At 45.5% G+C, this 27,185-nt stretch overlaps 1 protein-coding gene across 1 annotated transcript in view; it reads right to left on the bottom strand.

Annotated features, from left to right (window-relative positions):
* CNTNAP2 (contactin associated protein 2) overlaps positions 1-27,185 on the bottom strand; it is a 1,071,500-nt gene that overhangs the window by 558,998 nt on the left and 485,317 nt on the right. Inside the window, exon 11 of the mRNA XM_090286919.1 lies at positions 3,490-3,609. Within this exon, the coding sequence (XP_090143045.1) occupies positions 3,490-3,609 (120 nt within the window). The remainder of the gene's footprint in view (positions 1-3,489; positions 3,610-27,185) is intronic.

Raw genomic sequence — 27,185 nt, 5'->3', positions numbered from 1 at the left:
GGATTCTGGAAATTCCTCTAAATCTGTTCTCCCCTTCATTTTCCACGTCTCCCAAATGGCGCCGTAATTCGTCCAGTCATTTGATCCACATATTCAGGAGCGATTCCTGGTGACTGTCGTTAACCACGCTTACTGAGACCGGCACCAACGCTGACGATGCTGCCTTCGGACTGGATCTAAAATCCGTCTCTTTCTCGTCATTTAAACTGCCACCATCCCGGCCCAGGGCAGCACATCTCTTCCCTGGACTGTGACGGTAACTTCCCAACGGGTCCCAGTGCTGTCCCTCAGGCACGCCTGGCACCCGAGGTGGGGGTTCTAATCAAGATCCTTTCCCTCTTGCTTGAAGCCTCTCCAGAGACTCGCACCTACCACACTGAAAAAATAACTGAAAACCTCAAACTTCTTTTCTGCACTACCGTCCTCACTGCCTGGGCTGCTCTGGCCCCTGCCCACCTCCCCACTTCATTTTCAGTCACTTGGTGTTCATTTCCTTGTACAGACACAATCTCTTTGATGCCTTGGGGCTCATTGCTTTTCTTCTTCTTTTTAGGGCTCTTGTGTCTTTTTAGAGCTTATATTTCGGCTAAATGGTGGCTGCCTTAGAGAGGTCTTTCTTAAAATGCTCTATCCAAAACAAATCACTCCTCACAGTTCCATTATTTTTCTTTCTAAAAAAGGTCCTTATTTGTTCACTTTTTAATGCCGTGTGCATTAATAGTCACGAGCACCTTGAAGGCACTTCCCACACCCATTTTTCTCACACAGCACAGTGCCTGGTACCCAGCGAGTGCATAAATGAACAATACCCAGAGAAAGGAGCCTGGAGGTATGTTTAGTTTCTTCTTTTCAGTTGCTACCCAAGTTTACATCCGATACTGGCTGCCAGTGAGGTCTCTCTCCTTACATTGTTCACTATGTCTGTCCGCACAGGTGACAGACTTGCCACACCAGCCTCGTAAGAAGAAAAAAGAGACTGGCTCCTGCCAAGACACAGCTTCTTCCCCAGAGAGGATGGACATACGTGGTGTAGTCAACAGTGATACACACCGACTGCATTTGGGTCCCTGAGGAACAGGGCAGCTCTCTTCTTTAACAGAGATGCTGTAAAGTAAGACGCATGCATGACTTCTCGTGACATTGAGTCTTCACAGGCCACCCCATGCTGTCGTCCCTGCTCCCTCCAACGTGTCTCTCTTGGAAATGGAACAGCCCGTGCCAAGCGCTGGGGCACCATGCTCTCCTAAGGGTGTCAAGTTCATGTTCTTTCCAGAAGAAGGAAGGGTTGACAGATGGCAGCAGGCCACAGTGTGCCTGCTGGCCTGTAATGGACCCCAGCACACTGATGTCCATACCATCTTGAGGGGCAGAAGACAAATCTTCCCACTATGGAAGGGTGTGCTGTTTCCTTCACGGCTCAGACCATGTCCAGAGCACCGGACTAAACTGTGGCCACACTCCTCATGGAGGCACTGGGGACGAGGAGACCTGTGCTTCTGAGTGACGGCTTCAATCTACAGAAAGCGGGTCTCTCCAGAAAGTAAGCAGCCCTTCTTCATTCCGTGTGTTCTCCACATAAAGAATGTTTTCATTATGGTTTGGCTCGGTTTTCCGATTCTTTTTGGAAACGCATATAGGCAAACAACTGAACTAAATTCATAACCGTCCAAGCACAATCGGGATGCTTGATTTCTTCTGAGGTTAATAGTTGACTTTAATATATATGTGTGTGTATGTGTGTGTATATGTGTGTGTATGTGCATATATGTGTGTGTGTGTATATACACATAAACACACACACACCAATTACATGTATATGGAGAGAAAGAGACCAAATCAAGCCTCTTATAGACTGCATCAAGTTCTCATAGATGATACTTTAATTCAAGAAGATTAAAATGAAGTAGAACAAGCAAGTCCTGAGTCCGCTGACAAAGCCCAATGAACAGCTCTTAGAGCGAGCTTTCTGGTCCGTGGGTCCCTCCTCTGGGGCCCGCCTGGGTTCTTGGCATGGGAGGGAACTGGGGATGACAGCTGTCACCCTACCGTGTCCTCCACACACCTCCTGCCCCACACCCATGTCCTCATTGTCGTCCCCCTGTCCTGGGCCAGAGGGAGCCGGCTGCCTGGCATTGCAGGGAGTTCTCCACCGGGGCCTGCTTGCCTGTTTAGGGCTCTCGGTTCTAGCTGCATGACCCCACGTCCACTGCACACCTGCCGAGTCAGAGTCTCCGAGTGGATGGAGCCAATAAGATTGTATGGAAAAGAGAAAGGAAAAAGGCTCCTTACACGATTCTGAAGCACAGGCAGGTGTCAGAGCCACTGGCCCCAAACATATTTGAATTTGAATCTTGCCTGAATGACATGAGAAAGTTATTTAACCCACTAATCCTCCAAAAATAATAATACCTCACTGATGGTAACCTTTACTGAAAGTTGACTGTGTGTTAGATAACATGCTAAGAACCCTATGTAGATGTCTTATTTCATTCATGTAATGATGCTAGAGATAGAGATTAGTATTAATCTGTATTACAGGTGAACATACTGAGGCACACTGAGTTTAATAAAGCTAAGAACGTGGCCAAGATGATATATCTGGTGACTAACAGAGCCAGGATACAAAGACAGGCAGTCTGAGTAAAGAGCCTGTCAGGACACCTGGCACACAGCAAAGGGTCCGTGTAGCAGTCATTGTCAGTAGCGTCATGTAATCATTATCCTCATCATCACCTTCCCCAGGCGCTCACATCAAGTGCTGACCCTGTCCTGCAGCCAGTGAGCCATGCATGCCTCACCCTCTCCTCTGGGCTTTCGGAGGGCACGATGTGACTACCTGGGGTCTGACAGAAACACGCCCTTCGGGAGCCATACCTCTCCAACGCTGCCCTGGGCGTGTGCAAGAACCCACACTCTCATTCCGTGGCCCTGAAAGGCAACACGGAGCAGGAGAAAAACCAGGTTCTCTTCCTGAGCAGAAAACTCCAGGTAAGTTTCATGAAAGCTACAGGTAAGCCGTGCCTTTGCCAGAATGGGGGTTCGGCACCCTGAAGGGTTCCTTCTATAACCGTGGGAAACACTGGGAGGTCTGGAGTGCTCCGGGTGCTTCCTCTAACACGGGCCGTGTGGGGAGCTGAGCATCGATGCTGAGTTTCCGCAGTCTGGGCACCTGCACATGCTGCTTCATGGGCAGTCCCCCCTTGCTCTCTCACCTCCAGGGGTTTCTTCCCACTCCCTCTTTTATTAGAGAGCTAATTTTTTTATTGCTGTAGTCAGAAGGCAGAATTTAAAAAAAAATATGGTGTTTGAAGGTATAATTGCTTTAGAAATACACGTCACCCTTTACCTAACAAAGCCAGCAATGTTTACCGTATCGTGCGTTGTAATAAAAATACAGCACAGAAAAAAAGCAAACTTCAGTGGTAGCACTGATTTTCAGCGCACGGAAAAGCAACGTCCACGAGAGGTACCGGCGGCCCCGTTAGTTACCTGTCATGTTGCAGTACACCTTCAGGGGCCCCAGCGGTCCGCTGCCATCGGGGTCTATCCAGTAGTAATTCGACGTCTGGCCCAGGTGTTTGTACGCCTCACAGGACGGCTCATAGATGGCTGGAAGGAAATGCCGGACATGAGCATCGCACAGAACAAGAGGATCCCCCAGACAAATGCCCCAGGAACACAGCGAGCATTGGAAACCGCCGCCGAGGACCGTGTCCTGTCGCTAGGACGAGCATTCTTCTTCTCTGCGTTTAAATGCATGATTTGGTTTTCATTCCATAAGCATTTCTGACCTAACGAAGATAATAAGATCCCGCTATGGCTTTATAGTTGGGGAAATGTCTTAAAAGAATAAAGAAGTTGTTAAATCAATGTAATATTTATTGTATTGGGGCTCAGGATCGTTGAAAAAATATTTAAGCTATAGTTATTTTTAGATATCATCTTCTTACTGTGAGGGATGTTATTTTGCAAGAAAAGTGTTGTCTGCTTTGCTTGACTATCAACTGGGAGATCACACACACACACACACGCACACACTTTTCTGCATAGGTGTATAAATTTCATGGGATTCCTATTCTTCCTTTATTTCAGGAAAAGCAAAGAAATGTCCCTGCCGCACTTTGTTACAGGTGCTTTAATTACATCATCTTGTTTGTGTAGAAAGATGGCATCAAGGCAATGCAATTATAGGTTCTTTCTCATTGGTTTCCTCCTTGTTCCCACACCTTTTCCCTTCTCAGAGACTGCGCCTGTTTTCAGAAGTATATGATGGACATCTACATGTCAGCCTTCTCATGAGAACTCCTAAAATATTATTGGAAAAACTGTTTGACCCCTATGAGGAATTTGAAAGATCTCTTCACAAAACTAAGAATTCCGGTAAAACGCTCTCTCTCTGAAAGGCAAGTACTGGAGTGTTTTGGTAACATGCACTTGAATTTGTACCCCTAGCATCTGTCATTTGCTCAGTTAGGAAGTAAGAGATCCAATTTGGGGGCTTCCTTTCCCAGCTTCCTTCATCATGTTCCCTGCACCTCCCTTCAGCTTTCCACGGAGTCCTCTCTGCAAAGATACTAGACCTCCAAGTCTAGTTCATTCCAACAACACACTAGACTCAAACAATTCTGAAATTCTTTGATTCCCTTAATCCTTCCTTCCTCCCTTCCTTCTTCTGCAAATGGTTACCAAGTACCTAGGTTGTGTTGAACAGTGGATCGGGCACCTCAAATATAGCCGTGAACACCACCAAGATGGGGCTTTTGGAGTAGGGTTTGCTCTCTAATCCTCTGGGTGCTTCTCAGTCATAAAGTGCTATTGGAAGAGGTTAGAAAGTTAAGCAGAACCCATACATGCTGCATGTCACGATTAATACGTCCCCTCTCAATCTCCCAGTTGTCTTATTTGGATAATAAATTATGGTTGCTCTGATTTTGAACAGCATACCAAGTGAAAGGCAGTGAGGAAGTATTTTAAAACTTGAAGCAGAAAGAGGCACAATCAGATGTAGGTTTTAGAGAGAAAACTCCTTGTAGCAAAACAACAGATTCCAGGGAATTGATTCTGAAGGCGATGAGACCCTTCCCCAGGGAACATGTATTAATGACCCGTGGACGTAGACAACAGGGTGGGGATTACTGTGGGAGTGGGGGATGGGACATTGGAGAGCAATGGGGGGAAAACTGGGACAACGGTAAGAAAACAATAATAAAAAATAAAGTAAAAAATAAAGAAAGAAAGAAGGCGACGTGAGCGTTGAAGCTGTTACCGCCATACGCACGCTGGACAATGACCGGCTCTATGAGAAAATGAGAAGCATGAAGTAGATGCACCTGTTTCCTGTGTCTCTAAGAGCACCCACGAGACCAGTGAGTGCGGACAGGAAGGAAGGGAGCTCGGAATGCCCTACACCCACAGTTTCTTAAAATCAACAAATCAATTACTCATCCTTGACTCTCTCTCTCCAGATCTCTGTAAAGTTCAAAATCATCCCCACTGTCGGGTTCAAATTCTAAAGTCTCTTTGGCTAAACTGCCATTAAACCTTTTGCCTTTCTTCTCTAATATTTAATAATTAATCGTTCTCTTTTACCCCCTGCCGACACCCCCGTCATTTTCCTTATCATCTGGTTCCTGGTTTACAACAATCACCCTATTGATCCATGGTCCTACCCAGAATTCCCACCAAATGATGCTTTTCTCTCCGATGTTATTCTAGCCTTAAAACATGACTTCCGTAACGTTCAGAGAATGGGTAACGGTTCTTCGGTGTCTGTGATGCTATATCCCAGATCACCCTCTCAGCATGCAGGGCTTTCCGTTCTTCAATCGATCTTTCTTGGTTTTAGCAAGTTGCCAATGCCAACCGCGCATTGCTCAGGCGAATCGGATGCAGGCGATTGCTCATGCCTCCTGGGGTCTCCTTCCTCTGCAATATGCTACCAGCCTCCTTCTCTGTTGAGCAACCTCCGAAGTCAGAGCCAACTGCTGAGGCAGAAGTGGGGAGAGACAGGGCTCTGCATTCGAACAGGCTGGGGCTGAAATTCTGGCTCCACACAGAGCTACAGCGATCCCTCCCTCACTTATCGCGGGTGTTACGTTCTAGACCCCCCAGGACAGGTGAAAATCCGCAAAGTAGGAACCTTACATTTATTTTAGTATTTACTGTTCAGTACTGCAAAATCCCGCGATACAGCGAAGAATCCGCTATAAATAATTATAATATTAAAAAAATCCCACAAACAGTGAGGCCGTGATAAGTGAACTGTGATATAGCGAGGGACTACTGTAAAGACAGATAGAAAAAATAAGTCCCCAAAAGGCGGTGCAGTAAAATTTTAAATAAAATAAGGCTGGAATGCCAACTCACTTCACTCGACATAATAAAAATGGCATGTGACACAAAACGCTGAATAAAAATACAATGTCAAAAGAAATATGTGCAGAGGAACTCACAGAAAAATATTTACAAAGAAATAGCCCAGAACTGTAACAGTGGTTATCTTTGAGGAGTAAGATTATGTACGCTTTAAAACTGTTCACTCATTTCTGTATTTTCCACATGGGTTTATAATGTGCACAAGTCACATTATCATTAAAAATACTCTTTCAAAATGCGTATTTGGAAAATGGCACCGAGGTAAGCTGGTGGGGGCAGCTGAAGTACAGTAACTTCGCATTAGTTTTATAAATGAATAAGGAATTAATTAATTTCCTTTCAGATGTTTTTTTCTGCCACTTACTACTTGGAAACCTCCCTTCACTTGGTTTTTCTCAACTGCAAATTGAGTCACCAAGTTATTATAAAGATTAAATGAAGTCACACACTGTAACTAAAAAGCACGGAGCATACTGAAATGTCAGTGCAGAGGATGAGCTGACCCAGCCTTCACCTGCGTGCCTCGGCCTGGGGACTTGGCAGAGTCCTGTCTGGGTTGCAGAATTGTGCACATCAAGACGGAGGAGGTGACAGAGCCCCAGAGGGAGCGACTGCTGAAGACCAGAAGGGAAACTGGGCTGATGGCAAAATAAATAGATTCAGGAAGCCCGCTGGTTTACGGGGGTCGCCTGCTTTTCCGAAGTTTGCTTTACACGACTCTGCTTCTGCCCCTACCTTAGTCCCGGTTTTTGCTAACTGCAGGGTGTCCGAGAAAAGGCCAAAAGGGGGAACAGCATTCGGTGTCTGCTTTGCAGTGAGCCTGCAGAGGCGGCCTGCACCCCGAGCAGCGAGAGCGGCCCCCCCAGGCTTCTTCCCTGGGAACTACGCTCCGCATCTCAGCATCAAGCCTCTGAGCTCTGAACTGCATCTGTGAGCACCTGTCCTTTACCTCCATTCACGCTGTGCGTCCTTAGCAAGGTGTATCCTCAGATAACGGCTTCGGGGCCTTACGCCATGTTGGCTCACAAAGGCTTCACGGGAACGGTCCACGTTCAGAGAGTGAGGGAACCCCGTACTGAAAAAGTAATTTTTCTCTGTTCTAGCTCCCAGTCCCAAATAAAAGGTCTCATATGCTGAAGCAGATCTCATATATTCGGAAGTATTACAGAGCATGTAAAAATCCAGGAAGTAACAGATCCTCAATATCTTTAAACAATGAATGCCGTCTGTGTAACGTTATGGCAGGGGAAATGGAAAATGACAAAGGATGGCGGTATGAGCTTCCTACGGCTGATGTAATAAATAGGCAAACACTTGGTGAATTAAAACAACACACAGTCATTGTCTTAACGATTCTGGAGGTCAGGAGCTTGAAATGGGTTTCCATGGGCTAAATCCAAGCCGTAGGCAGGGCTGTGCTCCTTCGGAAACCTCTAGGGCAGACTCCAATTTTTTGCCTCTTCCAGCTCACAGAACGCACCCGCATTCCTTGGCTCTCGGCCCCATTACTCTATCTTCAAAGGCGGCGGGGACTGGTGGAGTCTTTCTCACACTCCGTCACTCTGATGCCCTGCTTTCACGGTGACCTTTCTATTTTAAGGAGCCCTTAACTGAATCATAAGGTCCTTTTGCCACATAAGGTAACACCGTCATAGGTTCCGTGATTTAGGACATAGTTAAATCATGGGAGGCAGCAGATGCATTATTCTGCCTATCAAATGAAAATGTTGGCATGAAAATGGGCAGGGGGAAGTCATTCCTGTGATAGCTTCACAGTACATGCAAATGATCACGGACCACACAGAGCCACTACACTCAAATTTTCTGAATCCTCAATTTGACCTCCCTTCACCCAGACACCACAATTTCTCAGGTTATTCCAGGGCATCCCAACATGTGATGGTGAAGAGAGCTGATGGTCTCGGCTTGTTGTGGGTAAGATATCTTATCTTTGTACATTTAATGGGAACATACGAACAATGTACCCAACCCAGGTGAGGGGCTTTCAGGCTTCACCTTTATTAGCTTCAGAGTGCACTCCCTCTCATTGTCCCCAGTTTACAAAGGAAGAAACGGAGGCTCGGAAAGGTTCTGTCATTGAGTGAAGTCACACAGCTGGTGAGTAAGTGGACACCTGAACTCTAACAGCGGCCCTGCCCACGCAGGTCCTCTGCCTTTGCAGGTCCTGTGTCTTCTGCTAGCTAGCATTAAGTCCTGCTGTCCCATCTGCTTTTGGGGATGCCATTGGCTTTGGAGGAATTCAAATGTCCCACTGAACACATTCTTCATTAAAAAAGGGAAAAGAGAATAAAAAGGGTGTCTATTTACGTTCGGTGATGACAGGTGTGGCAGGTGGGAAGCATGTTCAAACTATAAATGGGTGTTTAGAGAATTAGGCTATTCTAGCGCTGGGCGGTAGCCATGGTGCCGGGAATTCTAATTAGACCTCACTTCTTGGTAAGGCCATTTTCAGAATGAAGGTATCTGTGGGAAAGCCAGTCCAGAGCCATTTCTGCACTTGTAGGATTTCAAGGCGCATGCGGGTCAGAGTTGCCTGCCGTTCTGAAGCGCGTTGTGAGGGGGTGAGTGCTGCTGGCCCCGGGCTGCAGGCATGTCTGTTCTCTGGGCCGAAGCTGTGGGAGCCGGCTCTACTCGCATATCGCCCAGTCAGCTGCCAGCCGATGGCATCTGAACAGTGGGGATCAGGTGAGATACCACACATACAGCGTCCAGCGTGATTCCATTTCTTTCCTCTTGGCGGACACCGAAAGGCCGCACTCATTTTAATCCTTAAGCCCCATATGAGAAAGGCAGAAAATATTCTTGTTAAAAGTTCTATGCAGTCCAAGATCAACTAGAAATATACTGAGTGTAACCAAAGTGGTGAATAATTCATGCCCTGCTCGGCTTACCTTCCTCTGCACAATTGAAAATTGGCCATATTGATTTCTTGCGCACTGTACATCCAGGGAAACCTCACTTACCTGACATCATTTGGGAACAAACTGTTTATAGAACTGTAGGATTTCAGAGCTCGGGAAGACCTTGGCGCCATCTAATCTAGCTCCCTCGTTGTAAATAATTATAATAATTATAACAAGAACCACAGCTACTTGAGCTCTTGCTATGTGTCGTGTTCTTTGCTGAGTGCCTTGCGTGCAATGTGCCATGTGATTTCCACGGTCATCCTGTGAGGTGTGTATTATTCTTTTCATTTTACAAATAAGGAAACTGAGGCTCAGAGGAATCAAAATAACTACACATACTGCAGAGAGTTGAAAGTCGAAGCCAGGACTGGATGTGAACCCACGACCTCTGTTTTTTTGCCACTACGTTAGCCTAGCTCTGAGAGTCAAATGTGCCACATGTCTCACCTACGTCACTTACTTTTTTAGTGTCAATTACTAGACCGGTACTTGGGTCTCCTGTTAGATCTGTCTGTTGTCACATTACCTCTATGGCACACAAACGCTAACAGAAATTAACTGATGAACTATTTTCCTTCCCTTAAGCACTAAAACTCATTTTATTTTAAACATTTTCAGTGAAAATCATTCTAAAAGTTATTGCACATTAAGTTTTCTGCTCCCTTAAACATACTGCATTAAATATAATTGCTATTTCTTGCTGACTCAGGTTTCATAATTACCCACATCAATCACTGCGGGATGCTGTAACAATGTGATACCCTCTCCAAATGATCCCAGAACACTCGGTTTCATTGACTTGTCGGTTCCCCTTTTTATGAAGTCTGAGTCTTTACTGCATTATTACTTAGGATCTCTTGTTGCTATTGTGCAAGTTCTGACTGCACTTCTTGTCCGCGCAGAAATGAAATTACTCTTAAAATGTTATGGGTTGGGAAGCAATACAGGCAGACTCGTTGATGTTGGGAAAATGAAACAAAACAAACCTGACCTCTAGGTTAGTGTCGCCTTCCGTTAGGAGCTCTTTTTGCTTTCTGAAGGATAAGGTGGAGGAACCCGGGGAGGGCGGAGAAAGGGTTGTATAAATGGGAGGTGCAAAGGCTCAGAAGCCAGCATGTGATGCTTGGCGTGAGCAGGTGCTGCCAGGCAGTCAGAGTGAACGCAGCCCATAGTTCAAGACCAGCCAATAGGAGGAGTGGAGACCAGAATCAATCAGGGACCACTTTTCAAAGACCTGAGCTTTCATTTCAAGACTTTGCCGTAGCCTGAGAGTAATGAGGAGCACTGGGAGGAGTCTGAAGAGCAGAATGAGATGACCAAATTGGGCTAAAAATTGAATTTGGCTGTAATACGAAGACTGGACAAGAGAGTGCTAACAGTGGAGTCGGGAAGACATTTATAAGGTCTCAGCATGATTTTTAAACAGGATCCTCTGAGTAGAAATCAGGATCCTCACTTCTATAGTAAGAAGGAAGGAATGCACAACTCTTAGGACCACTTCCAGCTCCCAAACTCTGTAATTCTGTAGTTTATGATTATTCCCTAAAATATGGTCAATGTTGTGCAAAAATCAACCAACCAAACAAACAAATAAATAAATAGCTTTGACTTGACCTTAAACTCTACTTGATTTCAGCTGGAAGTTGATATTGTTATGACATTGGAGTCATAAAACAATTGTCATTGGCTTTAAGGCTGTTCTGATGCTCCATTTACTTCCCTGGTCTGTACACGTGTAAAGATTTATGATGACAGGCATAAAACACCCCACAGGCCAGCGTTCCAGAATCTCTTTGTTTGGTCATCTAGTGATATTTGAGGTTATCACAGTGACTTTGCAGCAGGGTGCTAGGGAATGGCAGTGTTATTATTAATCCTGAACTCTGGGGCCAGAATAGAACCCAGAATCGTCGTCGTCGGCAGCCGTCCGTCTCGAGAGACGATGGTGTAGCTTCTTCAGAGTCTATCTGCACCGCCGAGAATGGCTGTGCAGTCCGACTCGGGAGTGACATGGTATCTGTCTCCTCCGGTGTTGAATCGACATCTTGTGATGACGCTGGAGTGTCCTCTCCAGTGAAGCTGAAGCTACAGAGCCTGGGCAGGGTGATATGGAGGGTCTGCTGTTGCCCATGCAGCAGACCCCCCCTCTCTTCGCAGCTGAAGGGTCCAAGGGAAAGACGGAGTCAATACAGCTTGGCTTCAGGTGCGCCGCAGGAGTTGCCGGTGTTGACTACAACGTCAAACCGCCTTAGGGACTCCGGCTCCGGATTTTCTGTCGGGGTTTACTCCCTTAGCCTTTCCCCTGAAGAGGTATGCCGCAAGGCAGCGGAGGTTTTTTGGAGTCAGAGTTTTCCTTCTCTGATGTGCCCTGACTGGAAGATCGAACCAGCGACACTTAGCTCGCAGGCCGACGCTCAATCCACTGAGCTAAACCAGCCAGGGCCAGAACCCAGAATAATTACTAGCTAATGTAGTGTTAGTTATCATCTTCCCCAGGACCATTAGTCTGGAGACAAAAAAGGCATGTAGTGTACTAAATAAAAGTGAATGAGAACTTAGCTTACTTTTTTTTGATGTGTGTGTGTGTGTGTGCATATATATATGGTCTGTCTGGAAAATGCCCAGCCATTGTTAATATAATGAAAATGTTTTGTGTGACATTGGTGTAACCTGGCAGCCAAGGAGAGTAAACTGGAATGCACATGCATGGACAATGACGACTTCACTGTACTAGTCAGCGGGGGCAGTATATGTCATTGAGTGAGCGTGTGTACTGTGTGACCATTGTGTTCAAAATGACTGAGCCAGGACAGCAACGAATCTGCATCAAATATTGTGTTAAGCTAGAACATTCCCCCACAGAAATTATTTGGATGATTCAGAGGCTGCAGCTATGGGCACCTGGTGATTGGCAGCTTCATCATGACAACATGCCTGCTCATGCATCATGTCTTGTGCAGACTTTTTTCTGAAACATCAAATCAGTCCAGAGATCCTAGTTATCTAGTTTTGGACTGCCTAGGGGTTTCTGCTTTGACTACAATGTACATCAACTGGTGGACAGGAGAGACTACTTTGAACATGTGTCCCTTTTCCTCACGGTGCCCGACACTGCCCGGAGCACATGCTAAATGCCAACAAAAGATTTCTGGAATATATTTTTCTGTTTCTTTCATTATATCTTTTGATCTCAGTTTCAAGAAGTTCATTCATAGACTGTTAGAACTCTCCCAGGAAAGTAAGTTGCTGGTCACTTTTTGATCCTGGCATTCTGGACATGAACTCCTCGTGGACAACTCCTCGTGGACAACTCCTCAACATGACGAGAGTCAAATTCAAGACAAAAGAGAGAAGATCAAAATTAAGGTATGCTAAAGGTCAAAGCAATGGTTTAAGAGAGGCGAATACAGAAAGTGTGGTTGTTGACCAATGAAAACTTCCTCCCTGCAGACAACTATGTGAAGGGTGCGTCTTTTTCAGACCATTCACAGCGTCTCCTGCAGGGGTAGCAGCCATGTGAGTCAGTTAGCAAAGGAGAAATTGCCTCCCTGTCTTTGAAAGATTGGTAGAAGCATCTGTATTTTGACATTTTCAAGGGAAAAGAGGGTACACAGAATTCACCGATCCTCAACGGAAAGGCCTGATATTATGTTTACTCCACTTTCTCCCTGGCTATCTTAACTTCTCCCTCCTTGGTTTCGTCAGCTAAAGGCTTTACAGTTCACGGAGCGAATGATCTTGTCCTTCCCTAATTGTCCTCTGTGAACACCTGTGTTCCTTTTCAGTTGGTGGACTGATAATAAATAAACTATGACAAAGAAGATTGTCCATGGGTTTATTTCCATTCTTCTGGGTGGTAATCTTCCCAGACCCCTCCACCCTCCGAAATCAGCCTGAGGTTGGGTCTTCAAAGCCCTTAACAGCTATACCTCAGCAGCGTGCTTTTGCTTTGGGGGTGCTGGGAAGCCATGACCTATAAATAATCCCCTCTATCTCTATGCCCCAGTGCCTGAAATTCACTAGTGGTGAACAACAGCACTTTGCCTTCCAAATGTAGCCTTTTAAAAAAGGGCCAAAGAAAAGTGTCTGGGGCTAGTCACATCATGACATGAATTAGCTTATCAATCTCTTACCTCTGTGGCAAATACTAAATAACCAAGTGAAGAGCTAAAGGTTTATTAGAGATGAAGGGTATTAATTGGGGAAAAGGGGAAAAATTGTTTCGCAAGAACATATCCCAACTGTGGAGGAGTGCCCTGGAGTGGTGTATGGGGCAATGGGGGGGGGGGGTCACTGAGCTCTACTGTGGAAGTTTACTTAAGGTTGGTTCTACTTACAAGTGACTGATATCCAAAGCATTTAAGAATTCCTTGTATTTTAATAAGAATTATATCTTAAGCTAATTTTAAAGAATCATGCAATTAAATGGAAAATAGGCCGTATCATGAGAAAGTTGTCTGTGTCTTTTTCTGAGTAACCAAAGGAAGGAATTAGGATCCATGGTAATAAGTTATAGAGGTCTGATTTCAGCTCAATGCAAGAACTTTGGAATAATTAGAACTCTTTTTAAAAATTAAATTTATTGGGGTGACATTGCTTAATATCATTATGTAGGTTTCCAGAATACAAGCCTATGATATATCATCTATATTCTGCATTGTGTGCCCACCACCCAATAAATATTTGCTGAGTGAGTAAAGAAATGAAATATATGTTATTTACATCAAGGAAGAATAAATTGGATCACAAAGAAATTTTAAAGAAAGAATGGAGTTTAAAGACACGGAGAAAAGAAACATGAAATTTTAGTCTAACTTGTAAACTCAATAAAATGTCATAATTTAAAAAGTTATTTTAGGTTTTTCACAGCAAAGGAAACCATCAAAAAATAAAACAACAACCCACTAAATGGGAGAACATATTTGCTGATACATCTGACAAGTGGTTAATATCTAAAATTTATTAAGAACTTATAAAACTCAACACTAAAAAAATAAAAAAAAACCCAATTAAAATAATAGGCCAAGGACCTGAATACACTTCTCCAAAGAGGACACACAGATGGCCAACAGACATGCAAAGATGCTCAACATCACTAATCATCAGAGAAACCACAATGAGATACCATCTCATACCTGTCAGAATGGCCATCATCAATAGATCAACAAACTTCAAGTTCAGGCAAGGATGGGGGGAAAGGGGAACCCTTGTGTACTGCTGGTGGGAAAGCAGATTGGTACAGACCTCTGGGAATTTATTTGAAGAAACCCGAAACACTAATTTGAAAGAGGATAAGCACCCCTGTCTTCATTGCACCAGTTTTTACAATAGCCAAGATTTGGGAGCAGTCTGAGTGCCCATCAGTAGATGAGTGGATAAGACATCTATGGGACAGTTACACTGGAATAGTCCTTGGCTGTACAAAAGAAGAGAATAGTACCCTTTGGAAGAACAGCATGTTACGTGAAAGAAGCCAGTCAGAGGAAGACCAATACCATATGATCTCACCCGTGTGTGGAATCTAATGAACAAGCTGAACTCACAAGTAAAACAGAGACGGACTCAGAGATGGAGAGCAGGCAGACAGTCCTGGGGGGCTCTTAGGGGTGAAGGGATTAAGCAAAATAGAAAAGGGACCCATGGGCACAGACAACAGGGTGGTGACTGTGGAGGGGAGGGCATGTAGGGAGGTGGAAGAGGGGCATAAAGTGGATAAATGGTAACGGAAAAAATATAATAAAAAATAAACTATTAAAAAAGTTATCTTAGGGAGCACGATTCCTGCTGAGTGGCTCACAGAATGCTTAGATTTTCAGCATCTGTCTCTTGCCTTGCTGAGATCCATATGTGTGGCCTTCCCGCTTCCTGTCCAGCTATTCCTTCCATTACAGGAGATGCTATGATCAAAGGCTACCTAGGCTGTCACTCGATATATTCAACGGAAAGGTAAAAGAATTGAGAAGACAATTTTTTCTGGCAAGGTCCGTCCTTAAGGCTTTTACACTTTATTGCTGGAGACTGAGAAAGACGACTTTTGCCGACGGAGGGCGAATATTATTAAATTACTCTTACTATCTGCACGCTTCCTGTAACCCTCTCAGCCTTCCTCCTCTCCCACCCCGGCCCCCAGAAGGATGCTTTGGGCCAACCGGGGAGACAGCAGGACACAGAGCCACAACGGGACAAAAGACATTAGAATACTTCAAAATACTGACCTCCATCACAACCCAACAGCTTAATGTCTGGGGAAGTAGAAGCCCTTTATCCGCAAGCACAAACATCAAAGAAACTGACTAATAATTGCGCGGCTGTTGTCTTGGATTTGAGGGACTTTTAATTTCTTCTCCTCCTTAGAAATGGCAGAATAGACCCACTGGGGGCAGTCTGGGTCTTCCTGACTATGCTGGCCAGCTCCTCGTTTTACAGGTGAAGAGACAAAAACCCGAAGGTGCAGAAGGCCCGCCATCCGCTCAGCAGCAACGCTCACGGCCGGTTCTACCTTCCAGCTCTGAGCGTTTTTCCGCTGTGACTGTCCATCCTACTTCTAACTAGCGGACGCTTACACAGGTGCCGGCCACCGGCTGCCATCAGCTCTTGACTGAGCTGAGGGTCAGTATTTGCCCGCCCCCCGGGTGTTACTAAGTGCCAGTCATTGGGGCAGGGTGCTGAGAGGTGGGACAGGCATGGGGGCTGAGAGGGTGCCGGGCTTGCTGCGTCCACTGAGGCTTCTATCCTTGACTTGCAGGGGCCACTTGCGTGTATGTGACTGATGGGGTATCTGTATTCGCAGTGTGTGCGCCTGAAATCTCGGAAAGTGCACTTCAGAATTAGGAAGAGAACGGCGGCAGAGAGCGTCCCAAGGAGGCGCTCAGGTTTCAGGACTGGGACCGCGGGGTAATGGGGTGAGACTCGCGCCACAAACGCGTGTCCCCGCAGCTGTGACTGTCAGAGTGTATCGCCCCTGCCCTTTGGAATTCTCATTCCTCATCTTTCTCCACCTGGACCCAACTTGTCTGCACTTTGAACTTTAAAAGTCTTATCTTGGGAAGAAAGGTTTAATTTTTATGAAATCCATCGGTTTTGTTTATCTCCAAAGACTCCCATTTGAGCCATTTCTGGGCAACTGTCAGAGGTGCTGGTCACATTATAAAATCATCAGCCTGAACATCCCTTCAGCATTCAGAATAGGAGGAGTGCCCTCTCTTTGTTCCTCAGAAGAGCACTCTGTACTCTAGGGAGGCTTGGCCCAGATGAAATTGAGGTGTACCTTCTCAAAAAATACAACTCTAAAGGGTACCATACCAGCTGATTTAAATAAAACTTTCCTTGGTTATTCAGTCTTCTTGGCTTTTCCCAGCGTTTCTCAGCCTCAGCAGCACTGACCTTTGGGGCAGGATAATTCTTCGCTAGGGGCTGCCCTGCACCCAGTTGGACACCTGGGACCATCACTGGCCCCGCCCACTAGAGGCCAGCACTCCACCCCACATGCCCCATGTGACAATCACTGGCCCCCTGCCCATTAGATTCCAGCAGCAGCACCCCCCCCCCCACCAATGTGACAATCACAAATGTCTCCAGATGTTGCCAAATGCCCCCTGGGTGGTCAAAATCACCAGGTTAAGGATGGGTGCCTGAAATTCAGGCTGAGCTCCATGTTGATGAACACTATGTAGTTAATTCTATAAGCTAGAAAGTTAAGGGCAATGCTGATCTCTTAAAGCACCAAAAAGCTGGCTAACATATCAGCTGAGCTTCTCTCTGAGCCTCCAGTTCTTCACGTGTCACTGATGGTAAAGGGATAGGGTATAATGCCAGTTATAACTATATAGGTATATTATCATATCTATTATACATATATCACCTATCATATCATATAGTATACATATGTAATGTATAATTATTATATTAGTTAACTAGTATTAATATGCTGATTGCATAACTGTGGCCAGAGAACATGCTAACTATTACTACCAGTACAACTGAAAGCCCATAAGACTGTGACTATTATGGAATTACTGACCCATTAGTACTGCCTCCTTTACTTGGTATCACTGAGGGAGTTGGGTAAAGAGCGTGTGGATTTAAAAAATAATAATTAAAGGTTACTCCTTCAAGCATGAAGCTTATAAATGCCACCTCCTTTTTTGTTGTCTCCTTTTTGACTTGTTAGTAGACTTTAAAAGATTTAATTCGAGTTCATAAATGTTGCACGTTTGTCTTATTTCTGCATCACTAACAATGTGTACAATGAGCCTAGGTTCCTTCAGCTCATTCCTCTTTCTCATTTTCACTGAGTTTATGGAGGTCAGTTCTGGGAAGAATCTGCTCCAAAAGCTTTGATTAGAGGGGAGGGCACCTGTCCCCTCTCCTGCCTCCTCCACCGCCCTCCCCTCTGGTGATCACCACACTGTTGACCGTGTCTGTGAGGTTTTCTCCTTTGCTTAATCTCCTCACCTTTTTCACCTAGGTAATTTTATTAACCAATGTCACCTCCAATAAATTCAATAAAAATTTTTTAAAAAAGAAAGGAGGGCACTGATGTAAAAATAACCAGGTCCTGGATTTTTCCCACAATGCTCAGTAACGTTTTGGAATTTTCAGCACAGGGATGAAATAACATTGTTGTCTTGATTTTACAACAAGAATGAAAATCTTTACGGTGACTTTTCATTCATTTCTTTAAAGATGAGAATTAGACAAAAGCCACACCCCCAAACAAACTGGATTCTAGCCGCGGCTTCGCCATGCTTCCCTGTGCGGCATGGGACACATCTCTTAAACCCTTTGGTCCAAAGTGTCCTTATCAGAAAGACAAGAGTGATGCCTTTTGTCTCCCAGAGTTCCTAGGAGGAACAGATGAGGCCATTCCTGGGAAACTGCTCTGGGAATTTTAGTGCTTACTACAAAAGCTATGCTCTATTATCATTACCGCCCCCATCCCCAGCATCATGAATAAAAAGGCTGGCTGTCCTGAACACCATTCTGGACCTCGCTTGAATGAGTAGGTTAATGATGATGGAAAGGGAGAGAGCTCAACTCTAATCAGACAGGGAACTGCACACCACGGGGTGAATCCTACAGGTTCCCAGTGCATGGAAAAAATTTTCCGGGTTCAGCAACATAGTGGAGCATTATGGAAATAGTCAGGAGAAAAAAACCTTTTTATGCAGCACAGGCCATTTCATGCTCTGCAGAAAGCCAGTAGAATTGTATCCTCCTTGACATCGGTAATAATAAAATTGCCTGGGCATCACATTTTTATTTTATGGAAACCTGCAGCCTGAACACATGAAAAATATACAACTATGCTTTGCTTCTGTTCTTATTCAGCCTTGACTCTTGGACTTAGTTTTGGAAGAAGTTGGTAATGGCGCCGTAACAGCTCGATTTCATAAGCAATGTCCCTGGGCTGAGGGACTAGGCTGTGAGGAGACCCGTTTTCTGAAAAAGCCACCATGTTGTGTTGTAGCCTTGGGATCATGGCCCAGAAGGCAAGAGACCTTGTGCCTGGCATAAACTGCCTCTCGGCCTGTGGTGCAGCGCCTGGAATGTGGTGATGGGGAGGAAGAAATGAACGAAAGGTGGGAAGGAAGGAGGGAAGGGTTCTGTCTTAAAAGGTTGGGGTTCACTCTGAAAAGCCAAAATGGAGCACCAGGACATACGGATTTGCTTATTTGCGTTTGCACTGGGATGGGAAAAGCCGACCTTTTTGCTGAGAACCATGTGGATGAAAACAATCCAAGTTCTCCAGGGTCCCTTTTCACGACTCGGTGCCATTAAACTCAGCCCATGGAACCTCACCAGCACAGTGCAGGGGGTGCTGACCCTCACGCATTCTTCTGCCTGGGCTGACTCTCAAATGGACACAGCGCTTTTCTGTTCTAAGGTCAGTGTAACTGTCAGACAAGCACCTGCCCCTCTTCCTGTCCCAAATGGCCGCTGCAGACCTGGGGCCTGGCTCTGTGCTTTGGCTTCTCTAGCAGCTCCCAGCTGGGGGCTGTGTTATTCTGGACGTTCTGGGCTCATGCAATGCGTGTCATTCAAAAAGCACAGGAGATTTTCCTGCTGTCCCACCAGTTGGTTGTTTGGTGGGATACTGGTCTGTTCTGGTTGGTACGGTAGGGGATTTGCATAAGAAGTTAACTCTCCAGCCCTCCCCTCCCCGACCTTCCGGTAGAGTTTACAGAGTCTTCTGGCCACTCCCACTCACGTGGGTGCTTCGGGTCCCTCCGCTGGGAATACAGAACTGTTAGTGAAAGACGCGAGTCAGGCTTCCCTTATTGGACCAGTGACACGAAGATGCGCAAAAAATAGAAAAAGCTGGTCTATTTGTGAGTGTGTGCGAGAGTGTGAGTGAGAGTGGATGTGTGCGAGTGAACGTGTGTGCGAGTGAACGTGTGTGCGAGTGAACATGTGTGTGAGTAAACATGTGTGCGAGTGAACGTGTGTGAGTGAACATGTGTATGTGAGTGAAGGTGTGTGTGAGTGAACATGTGTGCGAGTGAACGTGTATGTGAGTGAACGTGTGTGAGAGTAAACGTGTATGCGAGTGAACGTGTGTATGAGTGAACATGTGTGCGAGTGAACGCGTGTGGGAGTGAACATGTGTGCGAGTGAACGTGTGTGCGAGTGAACATGTGTGATTGAATGTTTATGTGAGTGGATATGCATTTGTGTGAGTGAATGTGTGTGCGAGTGAACATGTGTGTGACCGCATGTTTATGTGAGTGGACATGCATTTGTGTGAGTGCATGTGTGTGTGAACATGTGTGTGAGTGAGGACCCGAGCGCATCCAACGCCACAGCGGGGCGCTGGCACCCGAGGACGGGAAAGCGGAATTACAAGCCGGCGAGAGCCCGTGGTTCCCAGCCGCCCTGGGCTCCCCCCCGCCCTGCTGGGCCCCAGCCCCCCTGCACCTCCGGGAGCCCACGTGGCTCAGCAGAGACTCACGCCACGGCACCCCGACCCGCCCTGACACACACATCGGCCTCGCGGCCGCGATGCCTGTCCCGGGAAGCCCAGCCCTCTGTTCCTCTGCCCCTGCAGCGCGGCCTCTGAGTTCAGCGGCCACTACGGCCACTTCGGGCGCCAGGACAGCGCCCCCCTCCAGCAGCTGCCTCTCTCCAAGGCCCTCCCGGGCCCCAGGGCCCCCGCTCAGCCCTGGGCAGCGAGGGAGCGCGCACGAGTGCGTGTCCCAGAGTCCGCCTGAGCTAGTGGGGGCGCGGTCCACGAGCAAATGCCTGGCCCCCCCACGATCTCCAGGGGGACCGGCCCCCAGTCATGGGCAGTGGTCACGTGTCACCCACTTATCAGTGTGCCCGTTCCTGCTTTCTCCCAGCCTTGCCCCCTCACCTCCACTCCTTCACGGGGGCCTTCCCTGGGTCACCTCCCAAGTGAACCACCTCCAGCCGGGTCCTAGTTTCCGGAGCTGCTTTGGGGAGAACCAAAACCGTAACGAACGCCATTTCCTTCCATGAAGAGGGCTTCGTGACGGGACTGGAGAGTTCATGATTAACACCCGTGCACTCAGTCACGCGTGTCCCTGGTCTGTCCTGACACCAACGAGTAAAAGTCAGGCCGTCATGGCAACTTCTGCCGTGTAACATGGCCTCTGATGCTGTCGGTAAAGACCAACTATAGTCGTTAACGAGTCTCTTAGGACATATTTTTAAAACTCCGCGAGAGTGTGCATTATTTGGGGAACTTTTAACCGTTTCTTTGTAAGAAATGTTACTATATGTGGTTATGTGTTAGAAAATGGGTGCTGTGTACGAATGGAGATCAGACCAAGAAGACTTACATGACATTTCCGATTTCGCAGCATTTACTTTTTACAGCCTTGGGTCTGATCCCCAGCGTTTCTGAACTTTGGTCTCCGGAGCTATAAAAAGTGAAAACCAGCACTGAGGTTGCGTAATTGATGGAGCGCAGACATGTGCAGTGTTCCCCTGATTCAAGAGCTGATGGTGCCTAAATGATGGAAAACATTTAATTTATGGTCTGTGTGTTAAGGGAATAAATATAAGTACACACCAAGCAGGAGTAAAAAAAAAGAAACAAACCCTCAGAAGCTCTTTGGAAATCTCTTCATTCTCTTCCCGCGTTGGCACACTGGTGGAAAGACATTACTGTAAGCATGGGAGTTTTCCCTCTTCACCCGTCAGGCTAGTTTTACCTACTATGCCTGAACTCAAAGAGTCTTCACATTCACTTAAAAGTCTAATTGATTTGGTGAGCACATCCTAAAATACATCTCAGAATGTACCTACCTATGGACTCCACATTCTAGTTTTTACTTACGGTTGAGGCAAAAACGAACACTGGCCTTTAAAATCATGACCTTGTTAAAAATCATTCCCTCGAGCAATGTGCGCTAAGCCATTATTAGAGGATTCAAGTTGATTATATATTTTTCTTAAATATGCCACTTGTCACTGATTTAATTCTCATGCATAAAATGTTACCTCCAGCTTGATATCTATATTCCAGACAGGCTGATTAGAGGATATTTTCCATAGAAGGGATCACAGAGCCTAGTTTTCTCTCCCTCCTCAGTGTGCAAGTGAAAAAAGAAAGCCTAAAGAGATGAGATTATTGCCCTAAAGTCACACTGTGGATTGGATTCAAACCACCTCAAAGACCTGGCACCTCTCGAATGTTCTTCAAGCTTTGCTGAAGCCTGTCCCCTTGAGTCCCAGCCATCCCCAGCCCCTCTAAGAAAAGCTCTTGGTTGTAAAATAACTTGGGGGTAGAAGGCATAGCTGGAATAGTACAGAGACTTAAATTGATGTAGTTTAAAGATATGTTTAGTGAAGAAACGTGCTCATCAAGAATTTCCTTTTCCCCCATGCACAGCCCATTCAAATCATCTCCCCTTGTGTTAAGAAATGCAGACCTATTAGAATAAGGCCTTCCCTCATCAAGTTCAAGGACTGAGATGTAAGATTCCCACCTTTTATCATCAGCTTCGGCCTCCCTGCCCAGCCGAGTCCCCTGCCAGTCCTGCACGTGCTCAGACAAACCTGACCATTTCAACTTCCGCCGGGTGTCTCCATTGTGCCCTCTCACGCGCTGTTCTGTCTACTTGGGAGATGTTTTCCGGGATTTGGGAGGAGGTTTGTATTTCTCTCTCTCTCTCTGTATATCCATTCCTATTTCTTTTTGTTACACACACACACACTGACACACACACACACAGAGCCCGCTTCCTGTTTAGAATGCCCTGGTCAGCAGATGTTCTTTGTTCCTTTAACCTGGAAAATACGACCATCTCAAACATATGCCCCTGAAGGCGCAAGTTCAGCCTCCTCCTCCCATGTCAGAGGAAATCTGGCAGGAGAGAGACCAGGGGCTGGCAGTAACCTCTGTCGATCCCTTTGACTGGCATCTCTGGCGGGCCTGGGAGCAACAAACAGGGGACAGAATACATCGAGGGAGAGCTTATCCTCGTATTTTATTTCTCACATAGCGTATACGTTTTCACATAGTATGTTTTTATATGAATTTAAGGAGAGAGTCAGGGATGAGGAGGAAACACTGAACAGGACACGTGTAGGGGAAGAAATGAATAGTTCAGTGAATGAGGATTGTTCAGAATTCTTTTTTTTAGTTTTGTAGGAAGATTAGAATTCTCCAAGTCAGACGCACTTGACAAGTTTGGGGAAATGGTAAGCCTGTCTCACTTTCTCTTAGGAATGGCTGGAAAGACTGATATCAAATGTAGTCCCTTCCATTTCACTCTGGGGCTGTTCTTCCCTGGTAGTTACACATGACAGCCTGCATTCTGGCAGCTCAGAGGAAATCACCTTTGCAAGCTATTCACCTACGAGACAAAGGACAGATGGGTGACGTGAACAACGAGACCTAGGAGGTGGCACCCATAGTTGTGTCCCATCTCCCTTCAAGCGATGGCGTTGAGTCATCGATAAAATCATTCTGCTCAGAAAAATAACAGAAAGTAGGGCCATCTTTTGCTCTCTTTGGTTTGGTGGTGTAGAGGGAGTTCCTACAGAATGTCTGTCTCTTTGGAATCCTTGCTCTGAAATGCTGTGGACATGGAGTGACATTCTGAGTGTGCCTTCCACCTCCTGCTGCCTGCTAAGTGTCTGAGTTCACGAGAAAATGAACCGAGCTTCCACGCTCTGGCCTCCCAAACCCCCAATATTTTGTCCCACAACACAGTCAGTGGACTCTTGGAAAACCAAAGAGGAAAGGAAGCAACTGAGAAGGAAATTAAGAATAAAAGAAGGTGAACATAGTTGAGATGAAGAAAAAGGCTCTAAGTGCTAAAATAGTAGTATTGAGAAATCGCTGGATATGGCCGAAATCTCTCTTCAGTGGGAAAAACATGACCTAAGGGTCCTTCTAAAAACTTCATGATTCTTGGATGGCTGAAAGGCCTTCTAATTTCTGCTTGTGTAACAAGGGGAAATACTCGATTTCATAAGTTTATTCCCCTTAAAAAGACAGAATACAAATTTATGTCTACGGTAGGTATATGTGACCTTACTTGATGAAAGGGATTTCGCAGATAGGAGTAAATGATGGATCTTGAGGTGGGAGGTTACTCTGGATCACCTGGATGGAGCCAATGCAAACACAGGGTCTTATACGTAAATGAAAAGGAGGCAGGACAGTCAGTGTGAAGAGAGATGGGATGTGGGAAAACCTGGAGCAGCCGTTGCCGGCTTTGGTGATGGAGGAAGGGGCCCCAAGCCAAGGAGTAGAGGTGGGCTCCGGGACTCTGCAGAGGACAAGGGAAGGATTCCTCCTTACAGCCTCCCAAAGGACGTGGCCCTGTTGACACCTGGGTTTTAACTCTGTGAGATCCATGTCAGACTTCTAACCCCCCAAATTTAAAAGAACAGATGTGTGTTGTTTGAAGTCCCCAAGTTTGGGGCGGTGTGTTGCAGCAGCACCAGAACACTAGTGATTGTTTATGGTGTCTGTTTGTTCCTAGGGAAGTTGACAGGGAAGGGTGTCATAATTTGAAAACAGGGTTGGCCTCCTTTTCCAGAGCTGGGCATTTTAGCATTTATGAAATTTATAAAAGTGCTTGAGACGGTACACCATACGACTTTGTCCACCTGAAGGAGGTCTAGAAAAACCTTGGCCCCTTCACAGAGGTGTTCTTCCTGTGCACACACACGTGTGCTGAACTACAAAAGCCAAAGGCAGTGTTTGAGGGGTTCCGGGCAGGCCACCCAAGTCTGAGTGTGGCCAGGGAGAGGGTCACTGTCTGGCTGGTTCCTTCTGTCTGTTTCCTCTGCTCCGTCTCTGGTCTCCTACCTCCTCTCACTTATTTTCTCTCCTGAATCTCTCACATTCTCTACCTTTTTTGGTCTCTGCCCTTCTTCCTTTTCTTTAATTGACCATCATGTGGAGCTCCAGTTATTTTGACTGATTCTATTTATCTAAAAAGTTTCATTTTTTCACCTTCAATGTATTTTCATTTCTTCTTTAATTATGATATAGTGCAGCTACAGAATAGATTTTTAAAAATATATTTCCATTTTGTGTGCTTAATAGTAGCTACCAAAAACTGAAATTTGCTTTTAATGAATTCACACACACACACACACACACACACACACATGGGGACTTATTTCTGGATAGCGACGCAATGGAAATCTTTTATTCTTTCCAACTTTTCCCCATTACATATCTCATCTTGAAAAAATAGTTTTTCTAAAGAAACACTATATTTTTTAAGACACTAAGATGACTGGGAAAAAAAAAGTGCTAATTGCATTTACTCTTATTGCTAAATCCCTCTTAAAGACTCGACACCCAAGTTTCTGGAACACGAGTCAAACATTTTAACAAAGAAACAGCCGATGTCAAATATGCTGAGAGTGTCCCTTCCTCCATGCCGCCTTCCACTCACACGTGTGCGAAGAAGACTTAGTTGATCGTCTTCCTCCTGTAGAGCAGCTTTCTGTAGTGGAGGTACACCTGCTTCCCACGCTGTTTTGCCACTTTAGTGCTACAGACTTATGGTGTAGTTTTAGAAATAATTTCCTTGCCATCGGTCAGTGGATCCTTTCTGCCCCGCCTGAATTTCACCTCTCACATCTGTCAGTGGTCATGTTTGCGTTTTAAGTCCCTCTTCACTCACTCACTGCTCGCTGAGGACACAGTGACACTGTGGCATTCTCCATGTGCCTTCTCAAAGATTTAAGAGGTGGTGGCTTTTTACTCCCCACAGTGGGAATCCCCCACCTCCCATTGAGGCTGCCACTGACTAGGAAGGATCCCATGAGTGCCTTCAGATTCTCTGTGACAGCTTTCTTCTTGAATATCTCAGCAGGATGGGTGCCACATCCTAACCAAATTCATTGCATCTTGAAATCATCTGAATAAAAGGTGTCTGTGAACCGACTCCAACTGTGTGATGGATAAAGGACTGGAAAGAAGAAACCACTTGAAACTAAAGACTCTGAGTTTGCAAATCATAAATGGACTATATTATATGCATTGTTCTTCACTGTTTTATGATTTTATGACTAAGGTTAATGCTATTAAGAATAAGTACACAGACATATGCGCATGTGTATTTGTACACACATCCATATGTAAGTCACATGGAGAAACTTTTGCACACACATCACGTGCACATACATCACTGTTCATGGAACTTCAGGAGTACTGCCTCCACCCACGCAGACTTAGGAAAACTGGATCTGTAAATCAGATTTGAATATGTTTTTTCTCCCTGACTCCTTAGGTGGAATTTTAATAGTAGCCCCTAATAATGTTTCACAATTAACCAGCATTTTAACACTGAAGTAAGCAATAAACTACTGTCTTAACACTTTTTTAATTGAAAAGATTAAGAGAAAGCTCATTGATTGTAAAGTGTACACAGCGAACCATTCAGAGTCTACGATTCCTTCGGTCTATTTCTTGTTCTACACGAGCAGCTTTTGAAAGAACAGTACCAGGTGCGTAATTAGCAGTAGATAATTTTTATCAACCTCTGGAAATATCTGTGCCTTTTCACCATCACAGCATCAGGGTCTTGACAAGTTTTCTCATAACTTTTCAAAGCCTCTGATCTTTCATGAATTCACCAATATTTTGTAAAACCTCTGTCTCTGCTGCCACAGCCGAAATAACATCACACTACATTTTCCCAGAAGAAATAATTTGGGGCTGTTTATTTTAGTATCTAGACTTAAATATTACTTTGATTTGTACTTCTCATTCAATGATCAGCATACCATCCTATAAGAACCATCTTAATAGAGGCCCTCAACATTTTTCAATTGGAAATCTATTGAACTAAGCTCGTATAGGTCTAATTTTAGTCACTTCCCTTCAAACTAGTGTCCTCGTTGTACCCAGCACAATAAATGAAATGTATTCCTTTCATCTAACTAATATTTACTGGGGACCGACTAATGGGGCAGGCACTGTTTTAAATGCCGGGGATACAAGAATGAACTAAATGGGTAAAAACCCCTGAGCTAATGTAACCTACATTCCAGGTGCATGAGAAAGTCAATCCCACGGCATGTTAAAAGGGGTTGGATCCACAGTGTCCATGATGCAGGACGTCAGAGCAGGGTTAGCGGATGGGCCGGGTGTGGGGTGTGAGTGGGGACAGCCCTCAAAGATGGTTTCCACGTTGGCACCTGAAAGGATGTGCCCTTCTCCCCTCTGTGCTTCCTGTGGATAAGGTCTTTCTGCAACATAGGATCCTCTTCTTTCTGTCAGTATAATGCCCTAATTCTCTTTGGTTCCAATCTCCCTTTTCTGAGAATCCTCATCTAATTAATCGCATGCTGTTCTAAACACTCCATTAAAGTGCATTCCCTGAGGCACGTGACTAGGCTGATTTTGTGACTCTGTCCTGATTCAAATAGTTTTCCAGCTTTATA

The sequence above is a fragment of the Furipterus horrens genome, unplaced genomic scaffold, assembly GCF_987537825.1.
Source record: "Furipterus horrens unplaced genomic scaffold, mFurHor1.1.pri manual_scaffold_9, whole genome shotgun sequence".
NCBI classification, from domain to species: Eukaryota; Metazoa; Chordata; class Mammalia; order Chiroptera; family Furipteridae; genus Furipterus; species Furipterus horrens.
Note: the sequence above shows the minus strand (reverse complement) of the source record. Positions and strands in the feature narration are given on the sequence as shown.